The sequence below is a fragment of the Leptodactylus fuscus genome, chromosome 4 (genome assembly GCF_031893055.1).
Source record: "Leptodactylus fuscus isolate aLepFus1 chromosome 4, aLepFus1.hap2, whole genome shotgun sequence".
Taxonomy (NCBI): Eukaryota; Metazoa; Chordata; class Amphibia; order Anura; family Leptodactylidae; genus Leptodactylus; species Leptodactylus fuscus.
The window spans coordinates 103,233,075-103,260,465 of NC_134268.1; the positions used below are offsets into that span (position 1 = coordinate 103,233,075).

The 27,391-nt window shown below is 41.1% G+C and overlaps 1 protein-coding gene across 2 annotated transcripts in view; it reads right to left on the reverse strand.

The window, feature by feature from the left end:
• ATP9B (ATPase phospholipid transporting 9B (putative)) overlaps positions 1-27,391 on the reverse strand; it is a 249,056-nt gene that overhangs the window by 53,422 nt on the left and 168,243 nt on the right. For both annotated transcript variants that reach the window (XM_075270907.1, XM_075270906.1), the window contains exons 13-15: positions 26,487-26,629; positions 13,775-13,887; positions 9,239-9,487 (exon numbers count right to left, since the gene is read on the reverse strand). In XM_075270907.1, coding sequence (XP_075127008.1) covers positions 9,239-9,487; positions 13,775-13,887; positions 26,487-26,629 — 505 coding nt within the window. The remainder of the gene's footprint in view (positions 1-9,238; positions 9,488-13,774; positions 13,888-26,486; positions 26,630-27,391) is intronic.

A 27,391-nucleotide genomic window follows, 5' to 3' on the forward strand; every position in this document is an offset into this window, starting at 1 on the left:
TCTGTGGGTGGGAAGGGCTGAGTCACAGATCCTTCCCCCCTCACCTATACCAAGGAGAGCAGACTCCCTGTCTACTATGGACAATGCACCATCCAACATCTTCTTGGAGACACTGATCAGATTATCTCCACCCATTGTCCTCACTGGTCCTCACTAGTTAGAGGTATTTGCATACAATGTGCTAACACACTAGACCCTAATCAGCCAACTACACATTGATGTATATAACAGGTTAGAGAATACATTCCACATGAAATATATATTACACATTGCCTATAGTATAGACTCTAACCATCCCGTGACAACCCCTCCCCCTCTCAAAACATGTGCATGACACAATTGGCCTACACAGGTAAATTGGGGAATGCACATCAGTCTCTATAGTTCATATGTCCTCCTGCCGGGATAACCCATCCACGTTCTGGTGTTGGTTCCCTCGGCGGTACTGAATGGTAAAGTTGTAGGGTTGAAGGGCTGGCATCTGGCAGAAAATCCGGTCGATCCATGTTGGCGTCTCTCTGAGCTTGGCTTCGGGTCACTGCTCCCACAAAGTGGCACTGTAGATTTCCAACATCGTTGCCTAACAGAACATCGGCCGGCAGCCCGCTCATCACACCAATTGTGCATCGTTTTGGTCCATAACCATAGTCGAGTTCCACGGTAGCTTTAGGAATACGTTTCCGAGTACCTCCTGCCAACTCGATAGAAAGGCCAGGGCCCTCCTCTAGGGCCTCGGGTCGAACCACTCGGGGGTCCGCTACCGTTAGGAAAGCTCCCGAGTCCCGGAATCCAACAACTGTTCGGCCATCCAGTAGGACCTCCTGCAAGTGCTTCCGCTGAAGGTTTGCGTGATGTGTGGCGGAAGGCTGAATCCCATAGACCCCTGGAGGTGGAACAGATGGGTCATTCATGGAGTCATCTGGAAATGGGGCCAAACTTTCTGTCCTAGGGGTGGTTCCCAGGTAGTGAATAGGCCGGGATGCCACGGTGGCCCGTGCCCCCATGTTAACAGGGCAACTAGCTTGCAAATGTCCAGGCCGCCCGCACCCAAAACATCTGCGCTCTAGCATTCTTCCAGTAGGTCGTTGTCTAGGGACAGGGTTGTTCATAGCTGGAGGCCGATGGGCTGGGGCAGGGGTAGAGGGGGAATTGTAATCCTGAGGCCAGGCACGAAAGGTGGGTGGCTGGATGAAGGGTGTCTGGCGGACTGTGGTAGTTTTCCGCTCCTCTGCAAACAACCTCTTCCACTGCGGCTTGATGGTCAGGCCCTCATCTGCAAGGGAAGCAGCTTGCTCAACTGTGGCTGGGTTCCGTTCCAGCACCCACTCACGGATCTCAGCGGGGCACTGGGAAAAGAACTGTTCCTTAAGTATGACTTGGAGGATCTTATCGACTGTGACAGCCTCCTCTCCTTCTAGCCAGCGCTTGCATGCTTGCTGCAACTTGTGGGCGAACATGTGAAAGGAGCTTCCCCATTGTAAGACAAAGAGCGGAACTGAACTCGGTAGGTCTCTGGAGTGACTGTATAATACTTCTGCACTGCTCTTTTAATGGCCTCATAGTCCCGCTGATCACTAGGGTCCATGGCTCTGAGAGCTTCCGCAGCCCCATCTCGTAGGTGCCCCACCAGATACCGGACCCAATCCTTCTCTGGGACTTCCATCAGGTGGCACTGGTGTTCGAAGTCCTGAAAATATCCATCAACATCCCCAGCCGCTTCCTCAAAGGTCTTGAAGTGTTTATGGGAGACATATGGTGGTTCTCTCACTGTTGGGCTGGGGGTCGACATTTGATTATAATTCCTCGTAGTTATCTCAGCCATTCGCATTTCATGCGCCATTCTCTGTTCCTCCTTCTCCGTTTCCTGAGCCCTCTGTAATGCTCTACTCCTTTGCTCTGCAGTTGCTCCTAGCCCCAGCACTGCCAATTCCTCCTCATACAAAACAACCCATCTGCTCTTTTGGGTCTGTACCTGCCACTCCCGTATCTCTACTGTCTCCTGCGGGCAGCCCTCCTCATGGTCGCTTTGCAGGGTCATCTCCTCCAGTGCCTCGATCAGTTGATCTTTCGTTCTTCCCTGGTAACTCAGGTTTAGTTCCCGGGCCCTTACTTGTAGACTTGCCATAGTCCAGTTCCTGTATTCTGAGGTTGTGGCTCCATTAATCGCTGAGCTGCTGTAGTCCATTTCGCTGTCCGCTGTTGATCCCACCGCTGCCAACCAGTTGTCACGGAGCAAAGGTATACGTCCTTCCCCCGGAGGATATCTTGAATCAACACGGACGCAAGAGGTCGGGAGACAACAGCAATTTATTGTAATCCACAAAGTTAGTAGCCGGCGGCGGTCACATCAACCGTAATAACAATAAGTCCACAGAAGTCACAATCCAATGATAGCTTTGGCTCCTTGGTCCTGTAACTAAATCCTGGCTCTCTGCAGAGCTGTGCACAGGCCGGCTAACACATACTAACTACTCACTACCACTATATACTAAGACTGTTACACCTATATCTGTGGGTGGGAAGGGCTGAGTCACAGATCCTTCCCCCCTCACCTATACCAAGGAGAGCAGACTCCCTGTCTACTATGGACAATGCACCATCCAACATCTTCTTGGAGACACTGATCAGATTATCTCCACCCATTGTCCTCACTGGTTCTCACTAGTTAGAGGTATTTGCATACAATGTGCTAACACACTAGACCCTAATCAGCCAACTACACATTGATGTATATAACAGGTTAGAGAATACATTCCACATGAAATATATATTACACATTGCCTATAGTATAGACTCTAACCATCCCGTGACAGTAGTCATTGGCAAGGAATTGACTCCATCCATAGAGGCTGGGTTCAGGATCAAAAATTAAGTAAAGATATTGAAAAGTTGGATAACATTAAGTAAGGGTATAGGAAAGAATGGTTACAGAAATAAGGTATTAAGTGTTTGTATATTTTCCTTAGTATAAGGGACTGTATAGTGAGCACCCACTCACAGTCCAGCTAAAAGGGTTAATGTGGTCTGCATTGTGTTGTTAGCAGCTATATATGAGTGGTAACTAGATAAAGATATAGGGAAAGTCCGCTGAAGTATATTGTGGCAGACCACTCACCAAGGTAGTAGACTTTGGGTAAAATCAGGTCTATAATAATGCTTTGAAAAACACTGTTATTGTTGAAGCATTTATGCAAGGAAAAATGGCAGAAAAAGATCAGAAGCTGCCTGTGTGTCTCTAATTGAGGTCAGGCACTTCTCCCACCTCCTATTGTCCTCTGTATATCCACAGCAGAGGTATCATGGTATACAGGTTTGGTAGAAGTCAGCAAGAAGGGGGAGGGGGAGAGGAAGGGGAGACAGCAGGTGGCTAAGTTGTCAGCTATAAGTGAGATTGTAACATTGTAACACCACTGGTATAATATATGGACAATTATGAATATATGGTTTAATAATTTGTAACTGTATAGGGTAAGGTGGTCATATAGATGGTATGTCGAAAGAAAAGAAAAGATATTAATATGTAATGTTGGTATCAGTATTGGCTGTTTAAATCATATTTAATGTCTTTAGAATTGGATTAATGGCATAAATTTTAGATAATCATTATTATGTTTATTTTTCAGTGATACACATTGATGAGAAGATGAAGCCATCTAATTACTTGCTTTGTTTATTTTTCCTCAATATTCAGCTGTGCAGGAATTATAACTAACTCTGTGATTATTTGTAGGAAAAGAGACAATACGTGATATCACTGTACAAAATATATGAAAATTGACAAGTTCTCTATGATTTAATGGATGTGTGTTGTCTGGAGCTCCAGTGTGAAGTTTGCATGTATGTATGGAAGTGAATGGGACCATATGTGTTACATGTATTTGCTCTATGCACATGCTCTGTTTGCCTATGTCTGTATTGTTACATTTTCAGTCTCCACAGGTAGCAGATGAAGATATTGATAACCCCATAGAGGGTGGTGACAAGTAGATATGAGTTCCTTTCCATTGTTGAATATACAGTCCTATGAAAAAGTTTGGGCACCCCTATTAATCTTAATCATTTTTAGTTCTAAATATTTTGGTGTTTCTAACATCCATTTCAGTTTGATATATCTAATAACTGATGGACACAGTAATATTTCAGGATTGAAATGAGGTTTATTGTACTAACAGAAAATGTGCAATATGCATTAAACCAAAATTTGACCGGTGCAAAAGTATGGGCACCGCAACAGAAAAGTGACATTAATATTTAGCAGATCCTCCTTTTGCAAAGATAACAGCCTCTAGTCGCTTCCTGTAGCTTTTAATCAGTTCCTGGATCCTGGATGAAGGTATTTTGGACCATTCCTCTTTACAAAACAATTCAAGTTCAGTTAAGTTTGATGGTCGCCGAGAATGGACAGCCCACTCTCAAATGATCTGAAAACAAAGATTGTTCAACATAGTTGTTCAGGGGAAGGATACAAAAAGTTGTCTCAGAGATTTAACCTGTCAGTTTCCACTGTGAGGAACATAATAAGGAAATGGAAGACCACAGGGACAGTTCTTGTTAAGCCCAGAAGTGGAAGGCCAAGATAAATATCAGAAAGGCAGAGAAGAAGAATGGTGAGAACAGTCAAGGACAACCAACAGACCACCTCCAAAGAGCTGCAGCATCATCTTGCTGCAGATGGTGTCACTGTGCATCGGTCAACAATACAGCGCACTTTGCACAAGGAGAAGCTGTATGGGAGAGTGATGAGAATGAAGCCGTTTCTGCAAGTACGCCACAATCAGAGTCGCCTGAGGTATGAAAAAGCACATTTGGACAAGCCAGCTTCCTTTTGGAAGAAGGTCCTGTGGACTGATGAAAGAAAGATTGAGTTGTTTGGTCATACAAAAAGGTGTTATGCATGGCGTCCAAAAAAAGCAGCATTCCAAAAAGAACACTTGCTACCCACTGTAAAATTTGGTGGAGGTTCCATCATGCTTTGGGGCTGTGTGGCCAATGCCGGCACCGGGAATCTTGTTAAAGTTGAGGGTCGCATGGATTCCACTCAATATCAGCAGATTTTTGAGAATAATGTTCAAGAATCAGTGACAAAGTTGAAGTTACGCCAGGGATGGATATTTCAGCAAGACAATGATCCAAAACACTGCTCCAAATCGACTCAGGCATTCATGCAGAGGAACAATTACAATGTTCTGGAATGGCCATCCCAGTCCCCAGACATGAATATCATTGAACATCTGTGGGATGATTTGAGAGCGGGCTGTCCATGCTCGGCGACCATCAAACTTCACTGAACTTGAATTGTTTTGTAAAGAGGAATGGTCCAAAATCCCTTCATCCAGGATCCAGGAACTGATTAAAAGCTACAGGAAGCGACTAGAGGCTGTTATCTTTGCAAAAGGAGGATCTACTAAATATTAATGTCAGTTTTCTGTTGAGGTGCCCATACTTTTGCACCGATCAAATTTTGGTTTAATGCATATTGCACATTTTCTGTTAGTACAATAAACCTCATTTCAATCCTGAAATATTACTGTGTCCATCAGTTATTAGATATATCAAACTGAAATGGCTGCTGCAAACACCAAAATATTTAGAACTAAAAATGATTAAGATTAATAGGGGTGCCCAAACTTTTTCATAGGACTGTATATACATATATATATCTATCTTCTGGTGAATATGAGATGTACTTGATATAACATGTACTATGTACTAGGTAATCAGTGTTTATTGGTGCTAGTGTGTATCAAGTATATCACATGGGCTTTATACTGGTAATATAAATATTGGTTATGGGTTTATACTATAAATCCATGAATGTTAACAATCGGGAATTATTTTGTGAAAAAGTTTTATCTAATCAATGAATTAGTTGTAATTCTGGAGTGTTTAGAAGTTTTAGAGAACTGAATTTACTTGGGATTGTATAAATAAGCTGCTGGGATATGTAGTACTACAGGTATAACAAGTTTGGGAAAAGCCAGCTCAGCTGCTTCCATGACAAGACACAAGGGTTGCTTGCAGTGGAAACAAAGCAGACTGCAGTGTGTCTTATTTATGTCTTCTAATGTTAGCTTTGCATTCTGTGCTGCACTACAAGTCCCATCTAAACCTGTTAACAATAGTTTCAGGGGGGGGGAAAAGTCAGATAACTTAAAATTAATTTTATTTTTGCTGATTTGGTTATGTAAATGATGAATCTATTGTTAACTCTGATGAGAGTTCTTTCATTTTAGATGATTCTCGATTTGGGAATGATGGTGGATTCTGCACCAGATATGTCATGGTCACTGAATATGAGGTAAACCACGGGTAAAACCAAGCACAAGTAGAACCATTATGGAACTGTATGGGTCTCAGCTCATGAAGCTGAACTAGAAGCCATCACTGAGACAGGGTACAATGTCTGAGGGTAGGTGTTTGATATAGTGGGACTATGGTCCAATCTGGAGAGCGAGAGCTTTCTGTAGGGTTAAATGTTAAGCCTAAAAGGATTTCCAGGCTGTTCAGATAGTGATGGACCCTGCTGCTGCCCCCACACAGGTGGGTATAGTCAAAAGTCAAGGCACACACCAAGGCTGATATGAAAGAAAGTAGAGGTAACGTGTGGGCAGACACTGCCACTAACCCAGCTGCAGAGGCCTAGGGGATATGCTTTACTGATAATTGGTCACTATACTAGGCCCAAAAACCCCTTTTAGCTCTCTTTTCAGGTTTTACAACACTGAAGCACCAAAAATGGTCCAGGACTGAAAGAGGATGTACAAGTCCTGATCTCCGGTGGTAAGAGAGTATTTTTACTGATAGCATTTGTCCCCACTGAAGGCATAAGCAGCTCATTTCTAAGTGCACTGTTTAGTAGTAGCCATGTGTGACCTGGTGAGCGGAGGATGGGCGGCTGCAGGATTTAGTATCACTACTGACAGAGATATATGTGAGCCTGCATGGCATGTGGTAAAAGCAAAGTTTCCTTGAGCCATGCCCAGAGCCCTTGTACCTGTTCCAGAGATTGCAGGATAACTATATGCTATAACTATAACTTTAGTAACTACTAAAGATGAGACGGTATAAGTACGTGCTTGTGTGTATAGTTATTTCTCTTCAGGATGGCCCGGGGCATATCTGGTGAAGAAAGCCATCACAAGTGGGCTGCAGGTAGACGGCTATCGAAAGATGTAGTGTGTCACTTGTATTTGTATTTTCTGTAAGGTACCCTCCTGACAGAAGAATTGGTTTTAGCCCATATACTTTGGGTCAGCCCCTAGGTTAGGGTTGTAGTATGGTGTACTGACTGACTATGTGATGTCTTGGCAAAAACATCTGACTAATGTATAGTTTTGAGTTTTCTCCTCCTTCTCAGATTTTAAGTTAGTGGACGGGACCTATTCATTTGAGCCAAGAGATTGATGACACGTGAGAAATCCTCTTGAACCAAGATTTGATGATTCGCTCCAAGTGCTGCTAACTACTAATACTTCTATGAAACTTGACGGAAAGCCTAACTGTGTCCATGCTTCACATTGCAAAGAAGTCTCTACACAAACAGCGATGAAGATTCTCCTGATGTTACTGTTATAGATTATTCTGGCGATAAGCCTGCATAGAACATTTGACAATGAGTGGGACAATAAGTTTTTTCTTTAAACATCATATGATCTTGAACGAAGATCTGAATGTGTCAGACTGTAGGATATGTACTCATAGCCCATATTATCCTCAGTCATGTTACATATAGCTGTTTTCATAATACAAGAGGGAGTGTTTGAAGTAATGATACATAGTATAAGCAAGTGAATGTATAATCTTATGTTTATTTTTCTGAAAAATACAAAGCAGACTGAAAATAACAGGCCAGAACTATGATTGAGATTAATTTGGAATACAGGAATATACGAGGGGAATCTGGAAAGGTCCAGCAGTAGACGTTAAGTCACTGAAGTACCTAAATATGAATTCCTGTATCCAATTATCTCAAAATGGGGGAACTGTTATGATCACATCTTCCATCTTATATTCTGTCAGCCATCTTGTAACCTTTTTCTTATATAAACTTTATGAAAATGTCTGTTTAGAGTCTAAGAGACCCCTTTAGGGGATAAGGCGTGTGGAATGTTGATGGTTGGGTTATAACTCCTTATCTGTTGTAAGGGTCTCATCTTTGAGGGTGTGTGTAGAATAACCTATTGACCGTCGGACCAGCATGTGATCATTATCTCTCTTGCTGTGATATACATCTAGAATTAGTGTAAGATGTTGGTTTACACATAAATACTTTAGATTCTTCTTTAAAGGTCATCCCAGGTTGGAGTGCAATAATGAGATGCAGACCTTATCCAATAGTCATGTGCCACAGCTTATGTTATAACCAATCATGTCAAGTCCAACCTGCTTTTGTCTGTATAAATGCTACTCTCTGTAACAATAAATCAGAACTCTTTTGATACACCACCATCTTGTGTCTTAATCAGTTCTCCAGGTCAAAGATGGCTGTAGTCCATCTAGGCCTGTTAATTAATTATTTAATTTGGAGCCCTGCAACATACTCTTCCCCAACATATGTGTGTGCACAGAGATAGCTGTCAGCCATAGGACTGCCCACTGGACTCCTAGCCCAGTATGAACAGAGGCTTAATTGAATACATGACACTTCACCGACTCTTTTCCAGCAACACTGTGTAGTAATCTGCTCAGCTCCTCCTGCTCTATAACATGCTACTCAGATCAGACTTCATTGTCAACAAAGCCAACACTTCAAAGCAAATAATTCTTGGTAACCTATGCCCCATATTTGCCACTCTGTTCTGATATTTCCATACAGTATTTGACTGTAAAAGCCACTGGTTATATTGCATGTCATGGAAAACCATAAAGAAAATTTTATGATGAGCACTGCAGGAGTTTCTGGGTTAAGGAAACAAACAGCAAGTATAAAATGAATTCTGGTGCTTCTGAGATGACTAGGAACTGCATCCATTACTAAAGCTATAGGGGTTTCTAGATGGTCAATAGAGTAGAATTCCCCTTTAGCAATACTCCTCTTTGCTCATACTGATCAAACATTTATTTATACTGAAAGCCATGAGGCTATGTCGGATCCGTCCCCAAAAAGACCCGGATAGCTTTTTTTTCTATCTATTCATTGACCATTATGTTATTGCAAAAATGTATGTTACATTTGGGAAGTTTGCATAAAAGCTATGAAAACTAGAACTAAGTAAGATTAAGAAAAAAGCACACAGACCTCATCAGGGCTGGAGGCTTGGTACGTGCGGTTATCATCACTGAAGTCCTGATCCACCTCAGCATTCTCGGCTTCCCCATTCACACCAGTACGAGATTCATAGACAGGAGTAACATTATGGCACAAAGCAATCGCTTTCACTCCTTCGTGGACCCGACTGTTCACAGTCTTACGTACTTTAGGTGCTGAAGATTGGACTTTTCTTGAAGGAGTTGAACTGGTATTATTATTATTTGTTTGGGGTGGCACCTTTAAAACATAAACCAAAAGTCAAGGACACTTTCATCAAAATATAGAACACTTTCACAAAAGATTATAAAACCACTGTGCACTAAAATTGGCAATGATCTATTAAGAAAATGCATAAACAGAAATTTCCTATTATTATTAGGTTAGAGCATTTTAGACGGATTATCCGATCTTACAAAAGGAATAGCTTATCTTTAGGATAGATCATTAACATTCAATCCTGAATGGTAAAATCTTTCAAGTTATTGAGAGATATCCCCTCCTTCTTACATTACTTCCTATAGTACTCATTAGGGAGTGGTACCACACTCCTCTTTAGATTACAGGTGTCAGCGGTAGGATTCTTCAGTCCAATAGCAATAGAATAGAAAGAACCGCAGCACTCTTATATTACTGCCACTGAGAAAGCTGGGTCATGGGCCCTGTAATAGCTGGGGCAGATGGGAAATGACAGTGCTTTTATTAACCACTTCAGTACCGGGCCAATTGTGGTCCAGGACCAGACACATTTTAGGTTTATTTTGTATGTGCGGTTTTGAGGGATATAACATTTTTCTCATGCATCTCATTAAACTAATTTTTGCGTCTTTTTTTTTTTTTTTCGGGGACACATAGGGCTTTATTTTTATGTTGTTTTTATTTTCGAATGTGTTTTAATTTTTTTTTAACCGGGAAAATATAAACATAATAGGAGGGAAATTGTGTCTGGTTTTTACTTTTCTTTCTTTTTTTTTAATAACACAAAGTGCAACTGAAAAAACTTTATAAAATAGTTTTTCCTCTCCATTACGGTAACTTATTTTATATCGTCGTCGTCGGGGGTGGGGCTATAACCTTTAATAACGTCATTTTATTGGCGTATTATTTTACTTATTTTTTAAATTATTTTATTTCATTTTTTTTTAACTTTTTGATTAATTTTTTAATATTTTTTTTTCAGATGGTGTCCCCATAAGGTCATAAGAGACCTTTGGGGACATCTGATCACTTTTTTTTTGTACTGTAGGCTGATTTCTCCTATAACTGGGGCTGGTACATTTAGCCTCAGTTGCAGGAGGAATACAGCCTCCTGCACGCTGCTATACACAGTATACAGAGCTGATCTTGGTCCTGTAGGACCCAGCAGCTCATGCAAGACGCTGCTCCCGGCGGATCACGTGACCTGCCGGGTCAGAGGGCGGCCGCATCATGGCGGCGCCCATAGCCGTGTATACAGCGATCATTGAGTGCTGTATACACAGCGATCGAGAAGGCAGGGAAGGGAATAAATCTTCCCTGTCTTCTCTCTGGGAGCTCTGGCTGAAGTTACAGCCGGCTCCCAATGAAAGCAGCTGCACGATCTTGTGCAACTGCTGTGTTCTGATTGGATGTACCGGTACGTCCTGTCAGAACAAGGCAACCACTTCCCGGATGTTTATAGTCTATGGGCGGTTCGGAAGTGGTTAACTTCACTAATTATATCTGATGGAGTAAAATTTTACAATTACTATTATTGTATTTTTTATTTTAGATTGAAATGCTATTTAGACAAGGTTTTTTCCTTGTAAAGGATTTATGGCATTTCATGGACATATAAGACTATTCTTGAGCAACGAATACTAGTGAGTCGAGGTAAAGGTTTGAAGGTGTACAGTACATAATTCGGTAGAATGAAGCCAGGCTACACCTATCGTAATCATAACATCATTATTAGACATGCAATATGGATACCTAACGTTACATGGTATAATATACACCCACCATGTCCCCATGTGCTGTCGCATTAAGAAGAGCCCACTTTGGAACCATGTGCTGTCTTGGGCTCAGTGCACTGAGCCGTTGATCCGTGAACACACTGCCCAGCAAATTACAGTGCTGTATAATAATGGGTTTAACTTTTCTGCTCATCTGCTTCTCAACTCCTGCTTTGAACCTTTGCATTTGCATTCTACATTCGCCGATGTCATTACAGACGCAAATAAATTAAGCTGATTTACTCCTTCTGAATTATGTTATGTTTATTGATGCTTGTATAATTTAATTTCACACAGATTCCATTAAAGATTATGCTCTCTGTCACGGAATGCTTCCAGTGGGAAAATATAATCTTGTTATAATAGATTTCTCTCCTGCATTATTGTACAAGAGGGTTGTCTTTTTTTTTTTTATTAATAACACAGGACACAATACAAGGGAGGGAAATCAATGTCACCAGACTGCCACCGCCTAACTGGTTAGGTGACTGGAAACACTTATTATCACAAATTGAAAATTCTCTGCGTGTTTCTGGAGGGGTTTCATGTATGTTTAATTAGGATTTAGGTAAACACAATCTGCTCGCAGTGTACGGCTAACCGCTTACAACAGGTGGGTTTATATTCACACAGAGCGCTCACCTAGACTCCGGCATGAAGGTATAAAAATAACTACAATCTATTAATAGTAGCTCTTCTATGTCTCCAGCTCATGAATTACATCTACAGGTCACAGCACAACTGTCCTAGGCATATGCTAAAAGTGGCAGTTCACTTTAAATCCATGCTTATTTGATAACTAAGAGTGAGACAGTGGAAGAAGGTCAGTTTGTGACCAATGTAGCCTTATCAGGCTAAGCAAGAAAGGCATTGAAGGCATTGCATCCTTCTTACGAAATAACAAGCCATTATGACTTGCTTAGAAATGCTGTGTATTGAAATATTAATAATCATATTATGAAGAATTTCCACCTATAATGGATCTGAATTTCCAGTGCAATAATATTAGTAAGCACACAAAAGCAGAGATGTGGAGAATTAGGGCTAGTTCACACGGGGACATGGACGCTGATTTTGACAGCGGATTTCGCGGCCAAATCAGCGTCCATACAATGTCCACACTATGTGAACTGCTCCCGCCGCGACCATCGCGGTCGCGGCTTTCACCTCCGCTGTCGGCTCAAATGAATGAGCCGACATGGAGGGCGCTGCGGCTGGGCGGAAGCCGCGGCCCATCGCGAGCGGCTTCCACCCGAAAGATAGGTCATGTCGCTTCTTTTTCTGCTAGCGAGCTAGCAGAAAAAAAAAAGCGAGCAGTTCACATAGGGATACATTGTATGGACGCTGATTTGGCCGCGAAATCCGCTGTCAAAATCAGCGTCCATGTCCCCGTGTGAACTAGCCCTTACTTCCCATGAAGACTTGACGTCAGTAACATGTTCCTAGTAAGGATTAAAGGGATCCTATCATTTAAACACTTTTTTTCTAGCTGACACGTCGGAATATTATTTATTATTATTATTATTTATTTATTATTATTATTTATTTATATAGCACCATTAATTCCATGGTGCTTTACATTTGGGGGTTACATACAGTACACAGAATATACAGGTAGATATAATACTAACAATGACTGACTGGCACAGTGGGGTAGAGGGCCCTGCCCGCGAGGGCTTACAATCTATGAGGGAAGGGGGTAGAGACAGAAGGAGAGGGAGAGACTGTACAGATGGCGGTGCGGAATAACCTTAAGAAAGTCTATTCGTCTCCTACCTTTATCAGTCGCCTCCAGCCCGCAGTTCGGTTTTTACCGGTATGCAAATGAGTTCTTTTGCAGCACTGGGGGTGGGCCCAAGAACTCAGATAGCACTGGGGGCGTCCCCAATGCTGCCAGAGAACTCTCTCCAGCGACGCCTCCATCTTCAACAGCAACCGCCTCTTCTGCAAAAGTGTTTAAATGATAGGATCCCTTTAAAGGGATTCTATCATTAAAAAACACATTTTAAACTAAAAGCACGTAGGAATAGCCTTTATAAAGGCTATTCATCTCTTACCATTATCTTGAAGGGTGGCGTCGCCATTTTTGAATTTCTCTTCATTCTTCATTGTGGACAGAAAGCAGAAGGGGAGTTCCCCTTGTGCTCTCTCGCCCATGCTCCTCCTCTTCTTACAGGAGACCACCACAAAACGGCCAATGGAACAACACATGTCCTACAGTCATTTAGTGGTGGTCTCCTGTAAGAATAGGAGTAAAATAGTCGATGAAGAAGAAAGGCAGCACTGGAATGGATGACAATGCTGTGTTCATAGCACAGGGGGAAGGCTTTTCTGTGCACCATGAAGAAAAATTCAAAAACGGCGGTGCGGACCTTCAAGATACCTTCAAAGGTAAGAGATGAATAGCCTTTTAGTTGAAAATGTGTTTTTGAATAATACAATCCCTATAAGGCTCTTACATGCATAGAAAAAAAGGAAATGCTACATATATTGTTAATTTATCACCTCATTTTACTTACAAATTTACCTTACACTGCCTAAAAAATGGACTTACCACAGAGTAGGAACTCGCTACATGGGTCTGGATTTCATCCATTGTATCTGTTCCATAGGATACAGTGCCCAGGTGAAGACGTTTGAATACCATCTCATTTTGGGTAAGTGTTCCTGAAAAGCATACACTTCAAAAGTTATTTCACTTTAGGTCATTTTATATCAATAATTATTGTACTGAAGTAGAAATTTACATATTTCTGGCATGTGGTACATAAGTGGCATGAATACAGCCTAACTCCACTTCAAACCTAAAAATTAAAGGGATTCTATCATTAGAATCCCGTTTTAAGATAAACCCACGTTGGAATAGCCTTAAGAAAGGCTATTCTTCCCCTACCTTTAGATGTGTTCTCCATACCGCCGTTCCTTAGATAACCCGGTTTTTGTCCATATGCTAATTACTTTTCTTGCAGCACTGGGGTGTCCCCTGTGCTGTGAGAAAACTATTCAGTGCCGCCTTCTTGTTTGTCGTCTCAGCCTCTTCTTTCCTGTTCGGCCACAGGAAAATGACCAACTGCGCCCACTGCGCATGTCTGTTGGCCATTTTCCTGTGATCTTTCCCGTTCGGCCACAAGAAAATGGCGATGGACATGTGCAGTCGGTGCTTTTTGAAGAAGATGTGATGGGACAAGGAAGAAGCGGTGGAGGAGGCGAACAAGAAGAAGATGGTACTGGAGAGTTTTCTCGTAGCACTGGGGACTCCCCCAGTGCTGCAAGAAAACTAATTAGCATATGGACGAAAACCGGGATATCTAAGGAACAGCGGCGCGGAGAAGACATCTAAAGGTAGGGGAAGAATAGCCTTTCTTAAAGCTATTCTGACGTGGGTTTAGCTTAAAAAGGGATTCTAATGATAGAATCCTTTTAAGGCACATGGAGCAGTTTCTCGGTGTCTCCTCTTCTTGGTCACGTTCACACCCATCAAGACAGCCGAGACCTGATCTGTCATTTGCTGAACTAAAGTAAACCTGTTACCATCATAATCACTATTGCAGGTGCTTTATCATATAGTGAACCTACGTTTTTTGTGTCAAAGTACAATCTGGCAGTCCAGAAAATTACATTAAAATCAGTATGCTATTGAGCTGTTCAATACACCAAAGGTATGGCTAAGTCTGCAGGAGCACCCCTTTTTGACACTGGTCGATCCACAATAGGACCTGTCAACCTTTATGTTAAAAAGTGGCAATAGGCAACAATCGGATGTGAAAGCGGATGCTCTAACAGATTCAGTCACGACCCTGGTGCACTAAACAGCTCATCTGCATACAAATTAAAAGGTGATATTCTCGGCAACAAGATAGAACTTTGACAAAAAAGGCATGTTCATGTTCGACAGTTTTGGAAGTCGTTGCATGTCAATTATACCAAAGGAAACGCAGGCAGTTTCCCTATAGGTGTAATTGAAGCAGAAAGTCTGCAGAGGAAAATTCTGTGAAAAGAGCTAAAGCCTACAGGTGATTGTTACTCTGACTCTGGCTGATATGGCACATCCATGTGTTATATTGTTGCCTTCAATTTATAAAGAGGTTGTGTTTATAAGGCAAATCTCTAAATATTAAAATAGCTAATACATACCAACTGAACTGTGTATGGAAATTGCTGCGCAGTGTTTGCTAGGAGTATACAGGTAAGTTTACACAAAGTGGTCAAATTTAATCAATGCCTGAACACACCTATAGTATGTTTTTACTGTTTGCAAAAATGAATCCATATTCCATAAAAAATGTCCACATTGCATCAGTATGTCATCTGTAATTATGAATCTGCACAAAGACATGTATGGGTGACTGTGATGCAAATATGTACAGGATCTGCTCCATATTTTGCAGGTGACCTCTACTGTTCACACACTGATCTGTAAAAATTGTGGATGTTTATATGGGGTCATAGAAATTAATAGGTCCACATAAGATCTCCAATTACAGATTCATAATTGTGGATAATATACTGAAAGTGGCTACGGTTGTGTACATGCCAAACTTTCTCTTCTTTCGCCAACTATTCCTAGATTCCTAAATGCTAGAAATGACAATTGATAATTTCCAGAGTAGAGTTTGTGTACTGTTTATATCACTTAGTAAATATGGAATAGCGAATCAAGCGAGCTGCAATACCACAACCAATGTAAGGTTTTACTTTTAAAATAAGCAGCCATGTTTTTTTTATAATTCTTAACAACACCTTCGAGTAGACTGGAATATTTTCTTACTTTAATTAATGACAAAATTACGCCTTTGACACTGTTTAGGCCTTATAGTACACTTTTGACCCTACTTCACATGCTCACAATCAGGTTCAGCCCTTCTTCGTTCCTTGCGGCCGGTCCCGTAGTCTACAGTTGATACCACATAGCGTTATGCCTTTAACCACTTCAGTACCGGGCCAATTTGTGGTCCAGGACCAGACACATTTTAGGTTTATTTTGTATGTGCGGTTTTGAGGGCTGTAACATTATTCTCGTATGTCTCATTCAACTAATTTTTGTGTCTTTTTTCGGGGACACATAGGGCTTTATTTTTATGTTGTTTTTATTTTCGAATGGGTTTTAATTTTTTTTATATCCAGGAAAATATAAACATAATAGGAGGGAAATTGTGTCTGGTTTTCACTTTATTATTATTTTTATTTAATAACACAAAGTGCTACTGAAAAACTTTATAAAATAATTTTTCCTCTCCGTTACGGTAATTTTTATTTCGTATGGTGTTGTCGGATGTGGGGCTATAACCTTTAATAACGACGTTTTATTAGCGTATTATTTTATTTATTTTTTTAAAATATTTTATTTTTATTTTTTTTTTCAGATTGTGTCCCCATAAGGTCATTGGGGATATCTGATCACTTTTTTTGTTAGGGAGGCTGATTTCCCCTATTACTGAGGCTGCTAAATTTAGCCTCAGTTGCAGAAGGAATCCAGCCTCCTGCACACTGTTCTTTACACTTACAGAGCTGATCTGGGTCCTGTAGGACCCAGCAGCTCTTGTAAGACACTGAGCCCGGCAGATCAGGTGACCGCCGGGTCAGAGGGTGGCCGCATCATGGAAAAACTGCTAAATCGCAGAGTACTTAAAATGCAAGTAACAATATTCAAAGTCATAGGGTACCAACCCAAGAGGGAATGAACAACCCCCATTTTGTTTTGCATGTTCTTATTGCATATCAATAAATTTATTATTTTTTTATATGATTTTGTGTGAGTCTACAGAGAAATCTCAAAGAATAACAATTACTGTATGCAGCAGACTTCTCTTTATTAATACCGCTATTGATTTTCTATATACATATCCAATATTAAATTATGATGTAGACAAGTTTCTGCCATGTAGATTTACTGTTTTACCATAAGCCTGAAAAACTGTTAATGCAAAAAACACTAATGTACATGTTTTTCTACTGTACAGCATTTGCTTACAGTTATTGCACTTGTTATCTGTAAGAGCAGAGTGCAAGGAGCAAATAAGCACCTAAACTTGAATAACTGAGGGACAAACGTATAGGTTTTATGTTTGGATATCCCCTGCCATAACATCATGTATTCTCTTGCTGCTTTTATGTATGAACATTTCTTGCAGAAATTTAAAGGAAATAAATGCAATATTTTTATTATATGTAAATGAAGGGAGCAAGATGATATTGAAAAGAGCTTCAACTTAGAGTAAAAAGCAAAAAAAAGGGAATACAGGCCGCCAAAGTACGGCTTGTTCATAGCGAGAAGTGTAGACTTTACAAATCTGTTATTCTCTGAAGTGAGATTACTGCTGGTTCAAGGTTAATCCTAGGAAATAAGACTTTGTGTGAACGTATCTACAAATGGGATCAGAGACAAATCCAGGTACATGATAGCAGAAATGGTCTTCTAAGACAAAGTGTGTATGCCTTTATCCAGCTGAGAATGCACTGTTATGGAAGTATGACTATATTAGAACAGCAGTAGCAAGCATTACGGGAAGTGAGATTTTTCAAGTCATGTTTTCTCTTTCCATTTTAATATGCTATAGTGTGCAAGCAAGAAAAGTTTAAGAGATTGCTAGAGAACACCTAAATGCTAAAATATTTTGTAAACCCTTAAAATAAATTTCAAAAAGATTCACAACTGGGAAATACAATTGGACGAAAGTAACTAAAATAAATGTATTAATAAATGAAATCAGCTTGACATGCTGCCTTTCACTCCTCCTGTTGACGTCATGCTGCCCACTGTTAGGCTGAAGCGCCTGTGAGGCTCTCTCATTCCATCTATGGTTTGCACCTGATGGGGCAGAGAGATTATGGGATACATAGCAATTACAATACAGTAGGTGCCAGACATTAGAATATTAATGTAGCCTGATTCAGTAGGTCTGGTTTCTACATCATGAAATCAGCTCTTCAATTAGGTGAAGGTCATTGAGGTAGCTGCTCCTCGAGGCCTTGTCACCAGAGCAGGCTGCAGACTGGCTAATGGGCTCTCATATTTGAGATAAGATGTTCAGGGGAGGGAGGGAGGGAGGACAATGAAAAAAACATTTGTAACATGCTTTTCTCATGCAAGGGACTTAAAAGTGCAGGGATCATTGTGGAGTAGGACAGTTAGTAGCTGCCATACTCATCCCCATACAAGACCAGCGCTGAGTGAGATCTGACTGCTAAATTAAAAGGTCATGAGGTGAACCATGGAAAGGGGGGGGGGGTCGAAGAGGATGAATCCAGTGGTTGTGGGGGTTTTTTTGCCTATGGACATTTTTTGGGTGTCTGCTATGAAAAATTTCTAATCATCTCCATATTAGTAATATTTCCATCCCCATATTGTGGATTAAAATATTAACCTGTAATGCTAAAATTCATAGGCATGGAGACAGAAAGAAGGCCGGTGAGCTTGTCTCCTGGTATGTCTTAATATATAATTGTATTGCTCATATCATAACAATTCTGGAGCAAATTTCATGTCTTCTACATTATGTCAGTAGAAATGTATTGCTAAAAATTTATGAATGAATCTACAACTGGGTGGTACCAATACCGAGTGTATCAAGGCATACTCTTACACTGTCCAATTAATACTGATAGTGTCACACTGTGCAGGGACACAATCCTTTGACAAGAGAAATAGTAACACCTAGCTGTCAATCCATTAAAGTAATTGGAAGAATGTTTCGGAAATGTTATTTCGTGGTGGACACAAGTATTTGCTTAAACAGACAGGAATAGTAACAGGTCTTCTTTAACATAAATTGAAAAAATACTAGGAGTTTAGAAGGAAAGCTTTTGGGTTTTTTTGTTATTAAAGTGAAAAAATTTGGAATATTGAGCCTATAACTTTGCCACACCAATTCCAGACAGTTCTCTTCATATTTGTAAAGTGAATTAAAAGAAGAGATAACATGTTAGTTTAATCTTAGATGGGCTCGTGCTGTATATACAAAAATAACTTACACTAATTTTAAGACTACATTATTCTTCTATTCTTCATCGCCAAGATCTCCTTATAAATTTAATATACGCTCTTCTACCATAAATGACTACGTCAAGGGTTTATGCTGCCATTTAGTATTAGACAATACTACTTCTGTTATATAACGCTGGTCCTACTTAAGCCGAGGCCTGTAACCGTGACAAGGGGGGGGGGGCTATCTCTGGAAGATTTATTTTAATTTTCTTTGATTTATTTTAGTCTAACCAGAAGGAGAATGTAGTGGACAAATAGATTTGGTCATTCATTTCAAAGGGGACAGAAGGCAACTGTAATGTAACCTCTTCACTGAGAATGGAATATTAGAAGATTGGCTCCTCACTGGGATCTGTGTGGCTTTAAGAAGCCAGATGCACACTGATATCACACTATGGCTGGACTTGTTTGTCATATCCTATGGTATCTATAATTTAAAAACCTTATATAAACAAAAAATACCCTTTACATCCTCCTTAAAATCTCCCTGCCCCCCCTCCCAACAAAAAAAAAAATATATGTATAATTTTTTCTTCCTATTTATTTTATAGCATTTGCCCCACTGCTGGAGATAATGGCGCTGTTACTTTCGGCACAGATATCTCCCCACTGTCAGAAAGGCGGACCTTACAGCCTAGCATTATCGCTGGGCTGTGAGGAACTCCCCATTGGTAGTATTCTTCTATAGATTTGTATGGTCAAGGGGCAGCGTTCCTTACAGCCCAGCAAAGATTTTTCTGACAGTGGAGGGATACTGGTAACAAAATTAAAGTCAGTGATATCTCCACCACTGGGGCATATACCAGGAAAGCTGAATTCAGCTTCTAGTGGCATATAAAATACTACACATCAATGAGGACGTGAATGGTCCTCTTTAAGGGGAAGCAGAGTTTTCATCAAAAGTTGAAATATTTGCAGGGTCTTGCTGGGAAGTCTGTTCTATGACGGTATAAGTCTGCCTTCACACGGAGTAACGGCAGGCTCAATTTATGCTTCTTTTTACAGGCGTAGAACTCCGAGGGTCACGTTAACGTTGCATTCACGCAGCGTTTTTTTTACTATGAGCGCATACACGGCATTTTTTGCTCGCGTACACGCTCCGTTAAAAAACGCGAGCGTGTACGCGACCAAAAAACGCTGCATATGCGCGACCAAAAAACGCTGCGTATGCACTCATAGAAAAAAAAAACACCACGTGAATGCAACGTTAACTTGACCCTCAGAGTTCTACACCTGTAAAAAGAAGTTCAAATTGAGCCCGCCGTTACTCCGTGTGAAGGCAGCCTAACCCTTCATACATGGTGTACCTATCAGTTTTTCTACTGATAATCGCCTCATAATGGATTCAGAATATTTGCATTTCTGTCAGGAGGCGTATACAACACAGAAGAGAAGATCCCCGACATAGAAAAAGAGAAATCTTGGAACAATAAGGATAGCTGCTTGCTGACTGTGATTAAAAACCCTAATCAGCATTAGCCATAACAAAAAAAGCTATTCAGAAGTATACAAAAGTACAAAGACTCTCCTTTCATTCATTCAAGAAGAGCTCCTGGGGCTGTGAGAAGTTGTAGGCTCCTCTGAGTAGTGTATAAGCAGGGTGTGTAAGAAGTCCTGCCCCTTCTCTCTACACTCACTGTGTTCCAGTGTTGTGCCTGCTAATTTCAGAGGTTCCCTAGAAACAGGGAGTGAACAGCAAATTATCAAGAAGAGAGAAACCGAATAGCGGGAACTTTAGAGGGTTTTTTCAGGCAGAATACAGCAACATTCTTAAATAAAGTACACTATACACTCACCGGCCACTTTATTAGGTACACCATGCTAGTAACGGGTTGGACCCCCTTTTGCCTTCAGAACTGCTTCAATTCTTCGTGGCATAGATTCAACAAGGTGCTGGAAGCATTCCTCAGAGATTTTGGTCCATATTGACAAGATGGCATCACACAGTTGCCGCAGATTTGTCGGCTGCACATCCATGATGCGAATCTCCCGTTCCACCACATCCCAAAGATGCTCTATTGGATTGAGATCTGGTGACTGTGGAGGCCATTGGAGTACAGTGAACTCATTGTCATGTTCAAGAAACCAGTCTGAGATGATTCCAGCTTTATGACATGGCGCATTATCCTGCTGAAAGTAGCCATCAGATGTTGGGTACATTGTGGTCATAAAGGGATGGACATGGTCAGCAACAATACTCAGGTAGGCTTTGGCGTTGCAACGATGCTCAATTGGTACCAAGGGGCCCAAAGAGTGCCAAGAAAATATTCCCCATGCCATGACACCACCACCACCAGCCTGAACCATTGATACAAGGCAGGATGGATCCATGCTTTCATGTTGTTGACGCCAAATTCTGACCCTACCATCCGAATGTCGCAGCAGAAATCGAGACTCATCAGACCAGGCAACGTTTTTCCAATCTTCAATTGTCCAATTTCGATGAGCTTGTGCAAATTGTAGCCTCAGTTTCCTGTTCTTAGCTGAAAGGAGTGGCACCCGGTGTGGTCTTCTGCTGCTGTAGCCCATCTGCCTCAAAGTTTGACGTACTGTGCGTTCAGAGATGCTCTTCTGGCTACCTTGGTTGTAACGGGTGGCTATTTGAGTCACTGTTGCCTTTCTATCAGCTCGAACCAGTCTGGCCATTCTCCTCTGACCTCTGGCATCAACAACGCATTTCCGCCCACAGAACTGCCGCTCACTGGATGTTTTTTCTTTTTCGGACCATTCTCTGTAAACCCTAGAGATGGTTGTGCGTGAAAATCCCAGTAGATCAGCAGTTTCTGAAATACTCAGACCAGCCCTTCTGGCACCAACAACCATGCCACGTTCAAAGGCACTCAAATCACCTTTCTTCCCCATACTGATGCTCGGTTTGAACTGCAGGAGATTGTCTTGACCATGTCTACATGCCTAAATGCACTGAGTTGCCGCCATGTGATTGGCTGATTAGAAATTAAGTGTTAACGAGCAGTTGGACAGGTGTACCTAATAAAGTGGCCGGTGAGTGTATTTTGGTCCAGAATCACATGCTCTATTAAATGAGACTAAGTTAACTGGAAAGTTAGTGACCATTTAAGTCTCATCAATCAGCTGCAACTGTAGTGAAATCAACTGTCGCAGTGACACCAACAATTAGTCAACCACATCTAAGTTATATCTGCCTCTAGGAAAGCTGGGAGAGAACCAATATGTTTGACTTTACAGCTTCCACAGGGTTTTTTCTTATAGCAACTTTCCAAGACTTCTAAGCGGTCATCTGTTAAAATGAGGGGCAAATATGGTAGAAGATGATGCAATAATGCAGAATATCATAATGCATACAGTATAATTATAATATATATATAGTATAGGGGGCAACACGGTGGATCAGTAGTTAGCACTGCAGCCTTGCAGTAGTGGAGTTCTGGGTTCGAATCTGCAAGGAGTTTGTATGTTCTCCTCGTGTTTGCATGGATTTCCTCCCATTCTACAAAGACATACTGATAGGAGAGAAAAAAAAGTACATTGTGATCCCTATATGGGGCTCACAATCTACATAAAAAAGAAAAAAAATAAAAAAAAAAAAATAAAAAAAAAAATAAATAAATAAAAAATATATATAATAGAGCACTCAACAGCAGGCTGAAATCCTAGCAAGGGCAAATTTTAAATCGCTGATCTGTCCCTGGAAATAATGGAAAGTTGCTACCTATTCACCAGAGACATCTGCTACAAGGGACCATCCAAAGCAAACAGTGTTAAAGTGTTTCATCTTGATTCCATGTTAGTTTCTATAGGATATATCTGGAGTCAGATTCTACAATTTATGAGTTCCTGACTGCATTGTGCTTTAAACAATGGCATTATCAAATGCAACCAGTAAGAAGATTAAAGTTTTCCCCGCAGATTAACTACAAATTATCTGTCCTCCTGTTTCGGCATCATTTGTTCATTTATCACATAACATCAAGTATTTCTGGTCAGTGTCAATATGCTCTGCATCTTTGTAGTTAACAGATGTCTTCTCTTGTCGAATGAATTACTTTAAGTCTCACGCACTGCTGGCCACAGATGTGTCACTATAGCAACATCATTAATTTCAGATCTTACCGGAAACATGCGCTCCAATCAAACCTAATTATACCATGTTGCTTTCTTGTCCTACAATAAGGAAACTATAATGCAATTATTGAGATACTTCGTTCTCCATTCTGCAGTGGTAAATGAGACAACCGCTGTGATGGACGCTCCATGTCAAAAAGCTTATTGATGAAGCACAATCCCAATTTGCAATCATACAAAGGGCTACCTTGCAATTATAGAAGAAATGTAATGCTCCACAGAAGCAAAAACTAATTCTTAATCATTTGCCAAAGCTGAAAACTTTCAGTCCAGACGATGTTTTACCGGGTGATTTCATTTAACACAAAAATTACATTATTTCTTATAAATTCAGAAAGATTTTTTTTATTTCTTCTTTCATGACCACTTGACAGCACGAGTCTGTGCTACTTAATACATACATGATAGTAATAACCAGCACTTTATCAAGAAGGTCCAGAACATTGTATTTTTTTGGGAAGTCATTTTATTGGCTGCCTGTCACTGGCACACCCCAATATGGTCATCTGTGCCTGTCAGTGAGGAGAGGGGTGCATACATTTTTCCTTTTCATTACCTCAAAAAAGTGCTCACTAGAGGTGCAACTGCAAAATGTGACTACAAAGTACAAGTATATGAATGGACAGGACAGAGATCTTTCCAAATGCTTTCTCTAAATCTAAGCCTTTACTGACGAGCTGTACTCTACGCTTGGAAACAAAAGGTTATACCATAGTCATAGATCATGCTTCATTACAGTACGTGCACTGAGAGTATGGGACTTGTAGTGATAACTTGTAGAAGGGCTGGAAACACATGTACCCATTACCATAACCTTTCAGTTCTAATGTGCCCCATAAAGAAGTCTGGTACTAGTGGAGGGGAGAAATTAATAAACAAAGGCCTGAGGGGTCTCTGTTATCTCTGAAACGCAAAAGATTAAAACGGCTTAGTCTCCAAGATTTATTCTGGAAAAGAGAAATTATTTCAAATAAATATTGGTAGGCACTAAATTCATAGTTACTAACAATCCCAGGAAATGGAAGGGAAGGCGGTATGGCCTATTACAAAGGGGGCAGGGATTTGCATAAAAATAGCCCCCAAACTGGGCAGTTTGTGTGCGGTACAAGGCTGTGCTCAAATCTCCCAGAATTTTGTTAACTACTAGTCACTTAAGCAAGTAATTCTTGATTCATTTATTTTTCAACCCACTGAGCCCCTTGGATTAAAAAAATAAATAAATCCTGTCCGACAAATCCTTTAATTTTAACTAGCAGTTGTCGCTATTTTATTTTTGTAGACCAGGGGTGCCCAATACGTCGATCGCAATCTACCGGTCGCAATGGATGTATGGGTCGATCGCGGGATGCAGCCAGGGATCCCCGGTGTCTGCTTGTTCACAGTGCAGGCTGAGAGTCGACTCTCAGCCTGCGCTGTGAACAAGAACTCCGGACACTTGCAGGCCACTCTTAGGGATGGAGGGGGCCGGGGTGCTGCTTGTTCACAGCGCAGGCTGAGAGTCATCTACGGACACTGTCAGGCGGGGCTGCCGCAGCCCCAGCCTGCCAGTGTCCAGAGATAACTCTCAGCCTGCGCTGTGAACAAGCAGATAGCGGGGATCCCTGGGCGGCCGCTGTCTCCTGCTCTCACGATCCGCCCCTTCCCCGCCCACAGACACATCCCACACCGCCTACAGGCCTGCCCCGGCCCCGCCCACAGCCCCACCTGGGCCCCGCCCACAAGAAGTGGGTAGATCTTTCGACTTGGGCATGTTAAAAAGTAGCTCACATGCTGACAAAGTGTTAGCACCCCTGTTGTAGACAGTGTTTTGTTTTGGCTTGTGGCATGTAAATGACAATCAGATGACTATTTTGTATGTGTATGTATATAACTTTGGTTCAATGGAATTAAAATTGGGCAACATTTGGATAACATTATGTATTTTCTCACAGGTGTACTGTTATTTCTGTACAACACTATAACAACACAACACACAAACTATGAAAAATATCCATAATATAAGTTTTATAAAAAAAAAAAAAAAAAAAAAAAAAGGTTAAACAATTGAAAGTTTAAAACAAAATTCCACAAACACATCGTAAACAGTAAGCCAATGTTAGCGGGGTCCTCTCTTTCTTCGTACTTGTCTTGTCACTCAGTAAGGCCTGGTTCCCATTTGCGTTTGGGGAGGCTGCTTGGAGACCCCCAAATGGAATACAGAGCGCATTGACAAGCAGTGAGCAATGAAAGCACACGGATCACAGAGAATATAATGGACTCCATGTCTTATCTGCACGAATCATGTGGAGAGAAAAGTACTTCAAGCAGCACTTTTCTGTTCGTATGATTCGTGCAGGCACCGCGCGGAAAACACATGGACCCCATTATAGGTTATGGGGTCCGTGTGCTTTCTTTGCTCACCACTTTTTAATGTGTTCGGTATTCAGTTCAGGAGGGGGATGGGGGTCCCCTATCGGACTCCCCGAACAGAATACCCAACGCAGCTGTGAACCAGGCCTAAGATGATGTTTATTGTACTTGTCCTTATTTCCTTGTGTTACAGTTATCGCAAAATTCAAATTGACAATTACATGCCATGGTAATATCAATTTAAGGTTTATATATGTAGGTATTTAAAGCCTTGTGTATTTTATGTATACCCTGGTTATTGGTGCTCTAAAATAAAGGAAGATGATAAATACAACCACCAAGTTAACAATATGTATTTAAGAGTAGGTAAAGTTATGTAAGTAATAGATGAATAACAGTAGAAATGATTATTGTGATGTGTGATAAGGAATGTAAAATATATCATATTTGCTTTCATAATCATGTTACATATTCGAGACAAATACATCCAAATTCATGAAATGGTTACCACAACTGAATAATAGATGACTAATGTAGCCTCCATGCTGATGCAGCTAAAAGTGAATAAATGTGTTAGGTAACACTGATGTACATGAATTTGGATGTACAACAATATTGTTAAAAGCCTGATCCAGCATGTTTCTGTATGTAGCTACATCTAGGTTATCGAGTATTAGACAAATAAAACGTACTTGTCGATTTCTCTAAGGGTTTAGTAATCTCTGGTTAAATATTATACCAAATTGCTCCAGGAAATCATTATCATATGCTAAAATTGTGCTACATCAGCAGAAACAATACATGACATGATGGGGAAGGTAAGAATTACCGGTTTTGTCTGTAAGCAAATAGACTAAGCGCCCCAGCTCTTCTGGAATGGTGCTGGTTCTCACCACTGTGCCGGGTATATTCTCGTCTCTCATAATCATCCAGCCATATGCTGCTTTCCCCATGTCCAAGTTTACTCGCAAACTGACAAACAAAAGAGAAACTACTTATTTTCCTTAAAATTTCTAATGGGTGTTTTCACACGCTGGGGCAGAATTTCTGAAAGTGTCTAAAAGAAAACCTGGTTAGGCCGGATTCACATCTGCGCCCCGACCTCCGCTTTTAGGTTTCCTGGCAGACAGTGTCCGGCTGTGAGCGCCCTTGAGCGTTTTGTGCTCTCTGCGGCGAAATCGTTTTTTGGGTTTTTTTTTAACCGGACACAAAGTCCTGCATGTCCGACTTTGTGTCCGGTTAAAAAAAAAACAGTTTCGCTGTGGCGAGCACAAAACGCTCACGGGCACTCACGGTCGGACACTTTCTAAACCCATTGAAATGATTGGTTTTGCAAACTGCCTGTGCAGGTTTCCGTCTCCTGTCCAGTTTCTCGGGCAGGAAACGGAAACCTGCAAAACAGAGACTGGGCGCTGGTGTGAACCCGCCCTTACCCATAGCAACCTCAGCACAGTCACCATATCTATCTGTGCTCTTCATAAATGAACGTTGTGCTGTGATCGGATGATACAGGTCATGCAGGACAGTTTTCTTTTAGGCAGGTTCCTAAATCTGACCCATTGCATTCAGTAACATTGTTGTCCCCTGTCAGTTATTTGCCTATTTGCTCTTCGCAATAAATTCTCAAGTTGCATTAGAAGCAGCCTGCTTCTTATAAGTTGGGTCAGGGCACGCACCGACCCAAGTGTTGAAGTAAATACAGGCACACAGATAAAACACATGGGGAACATTATA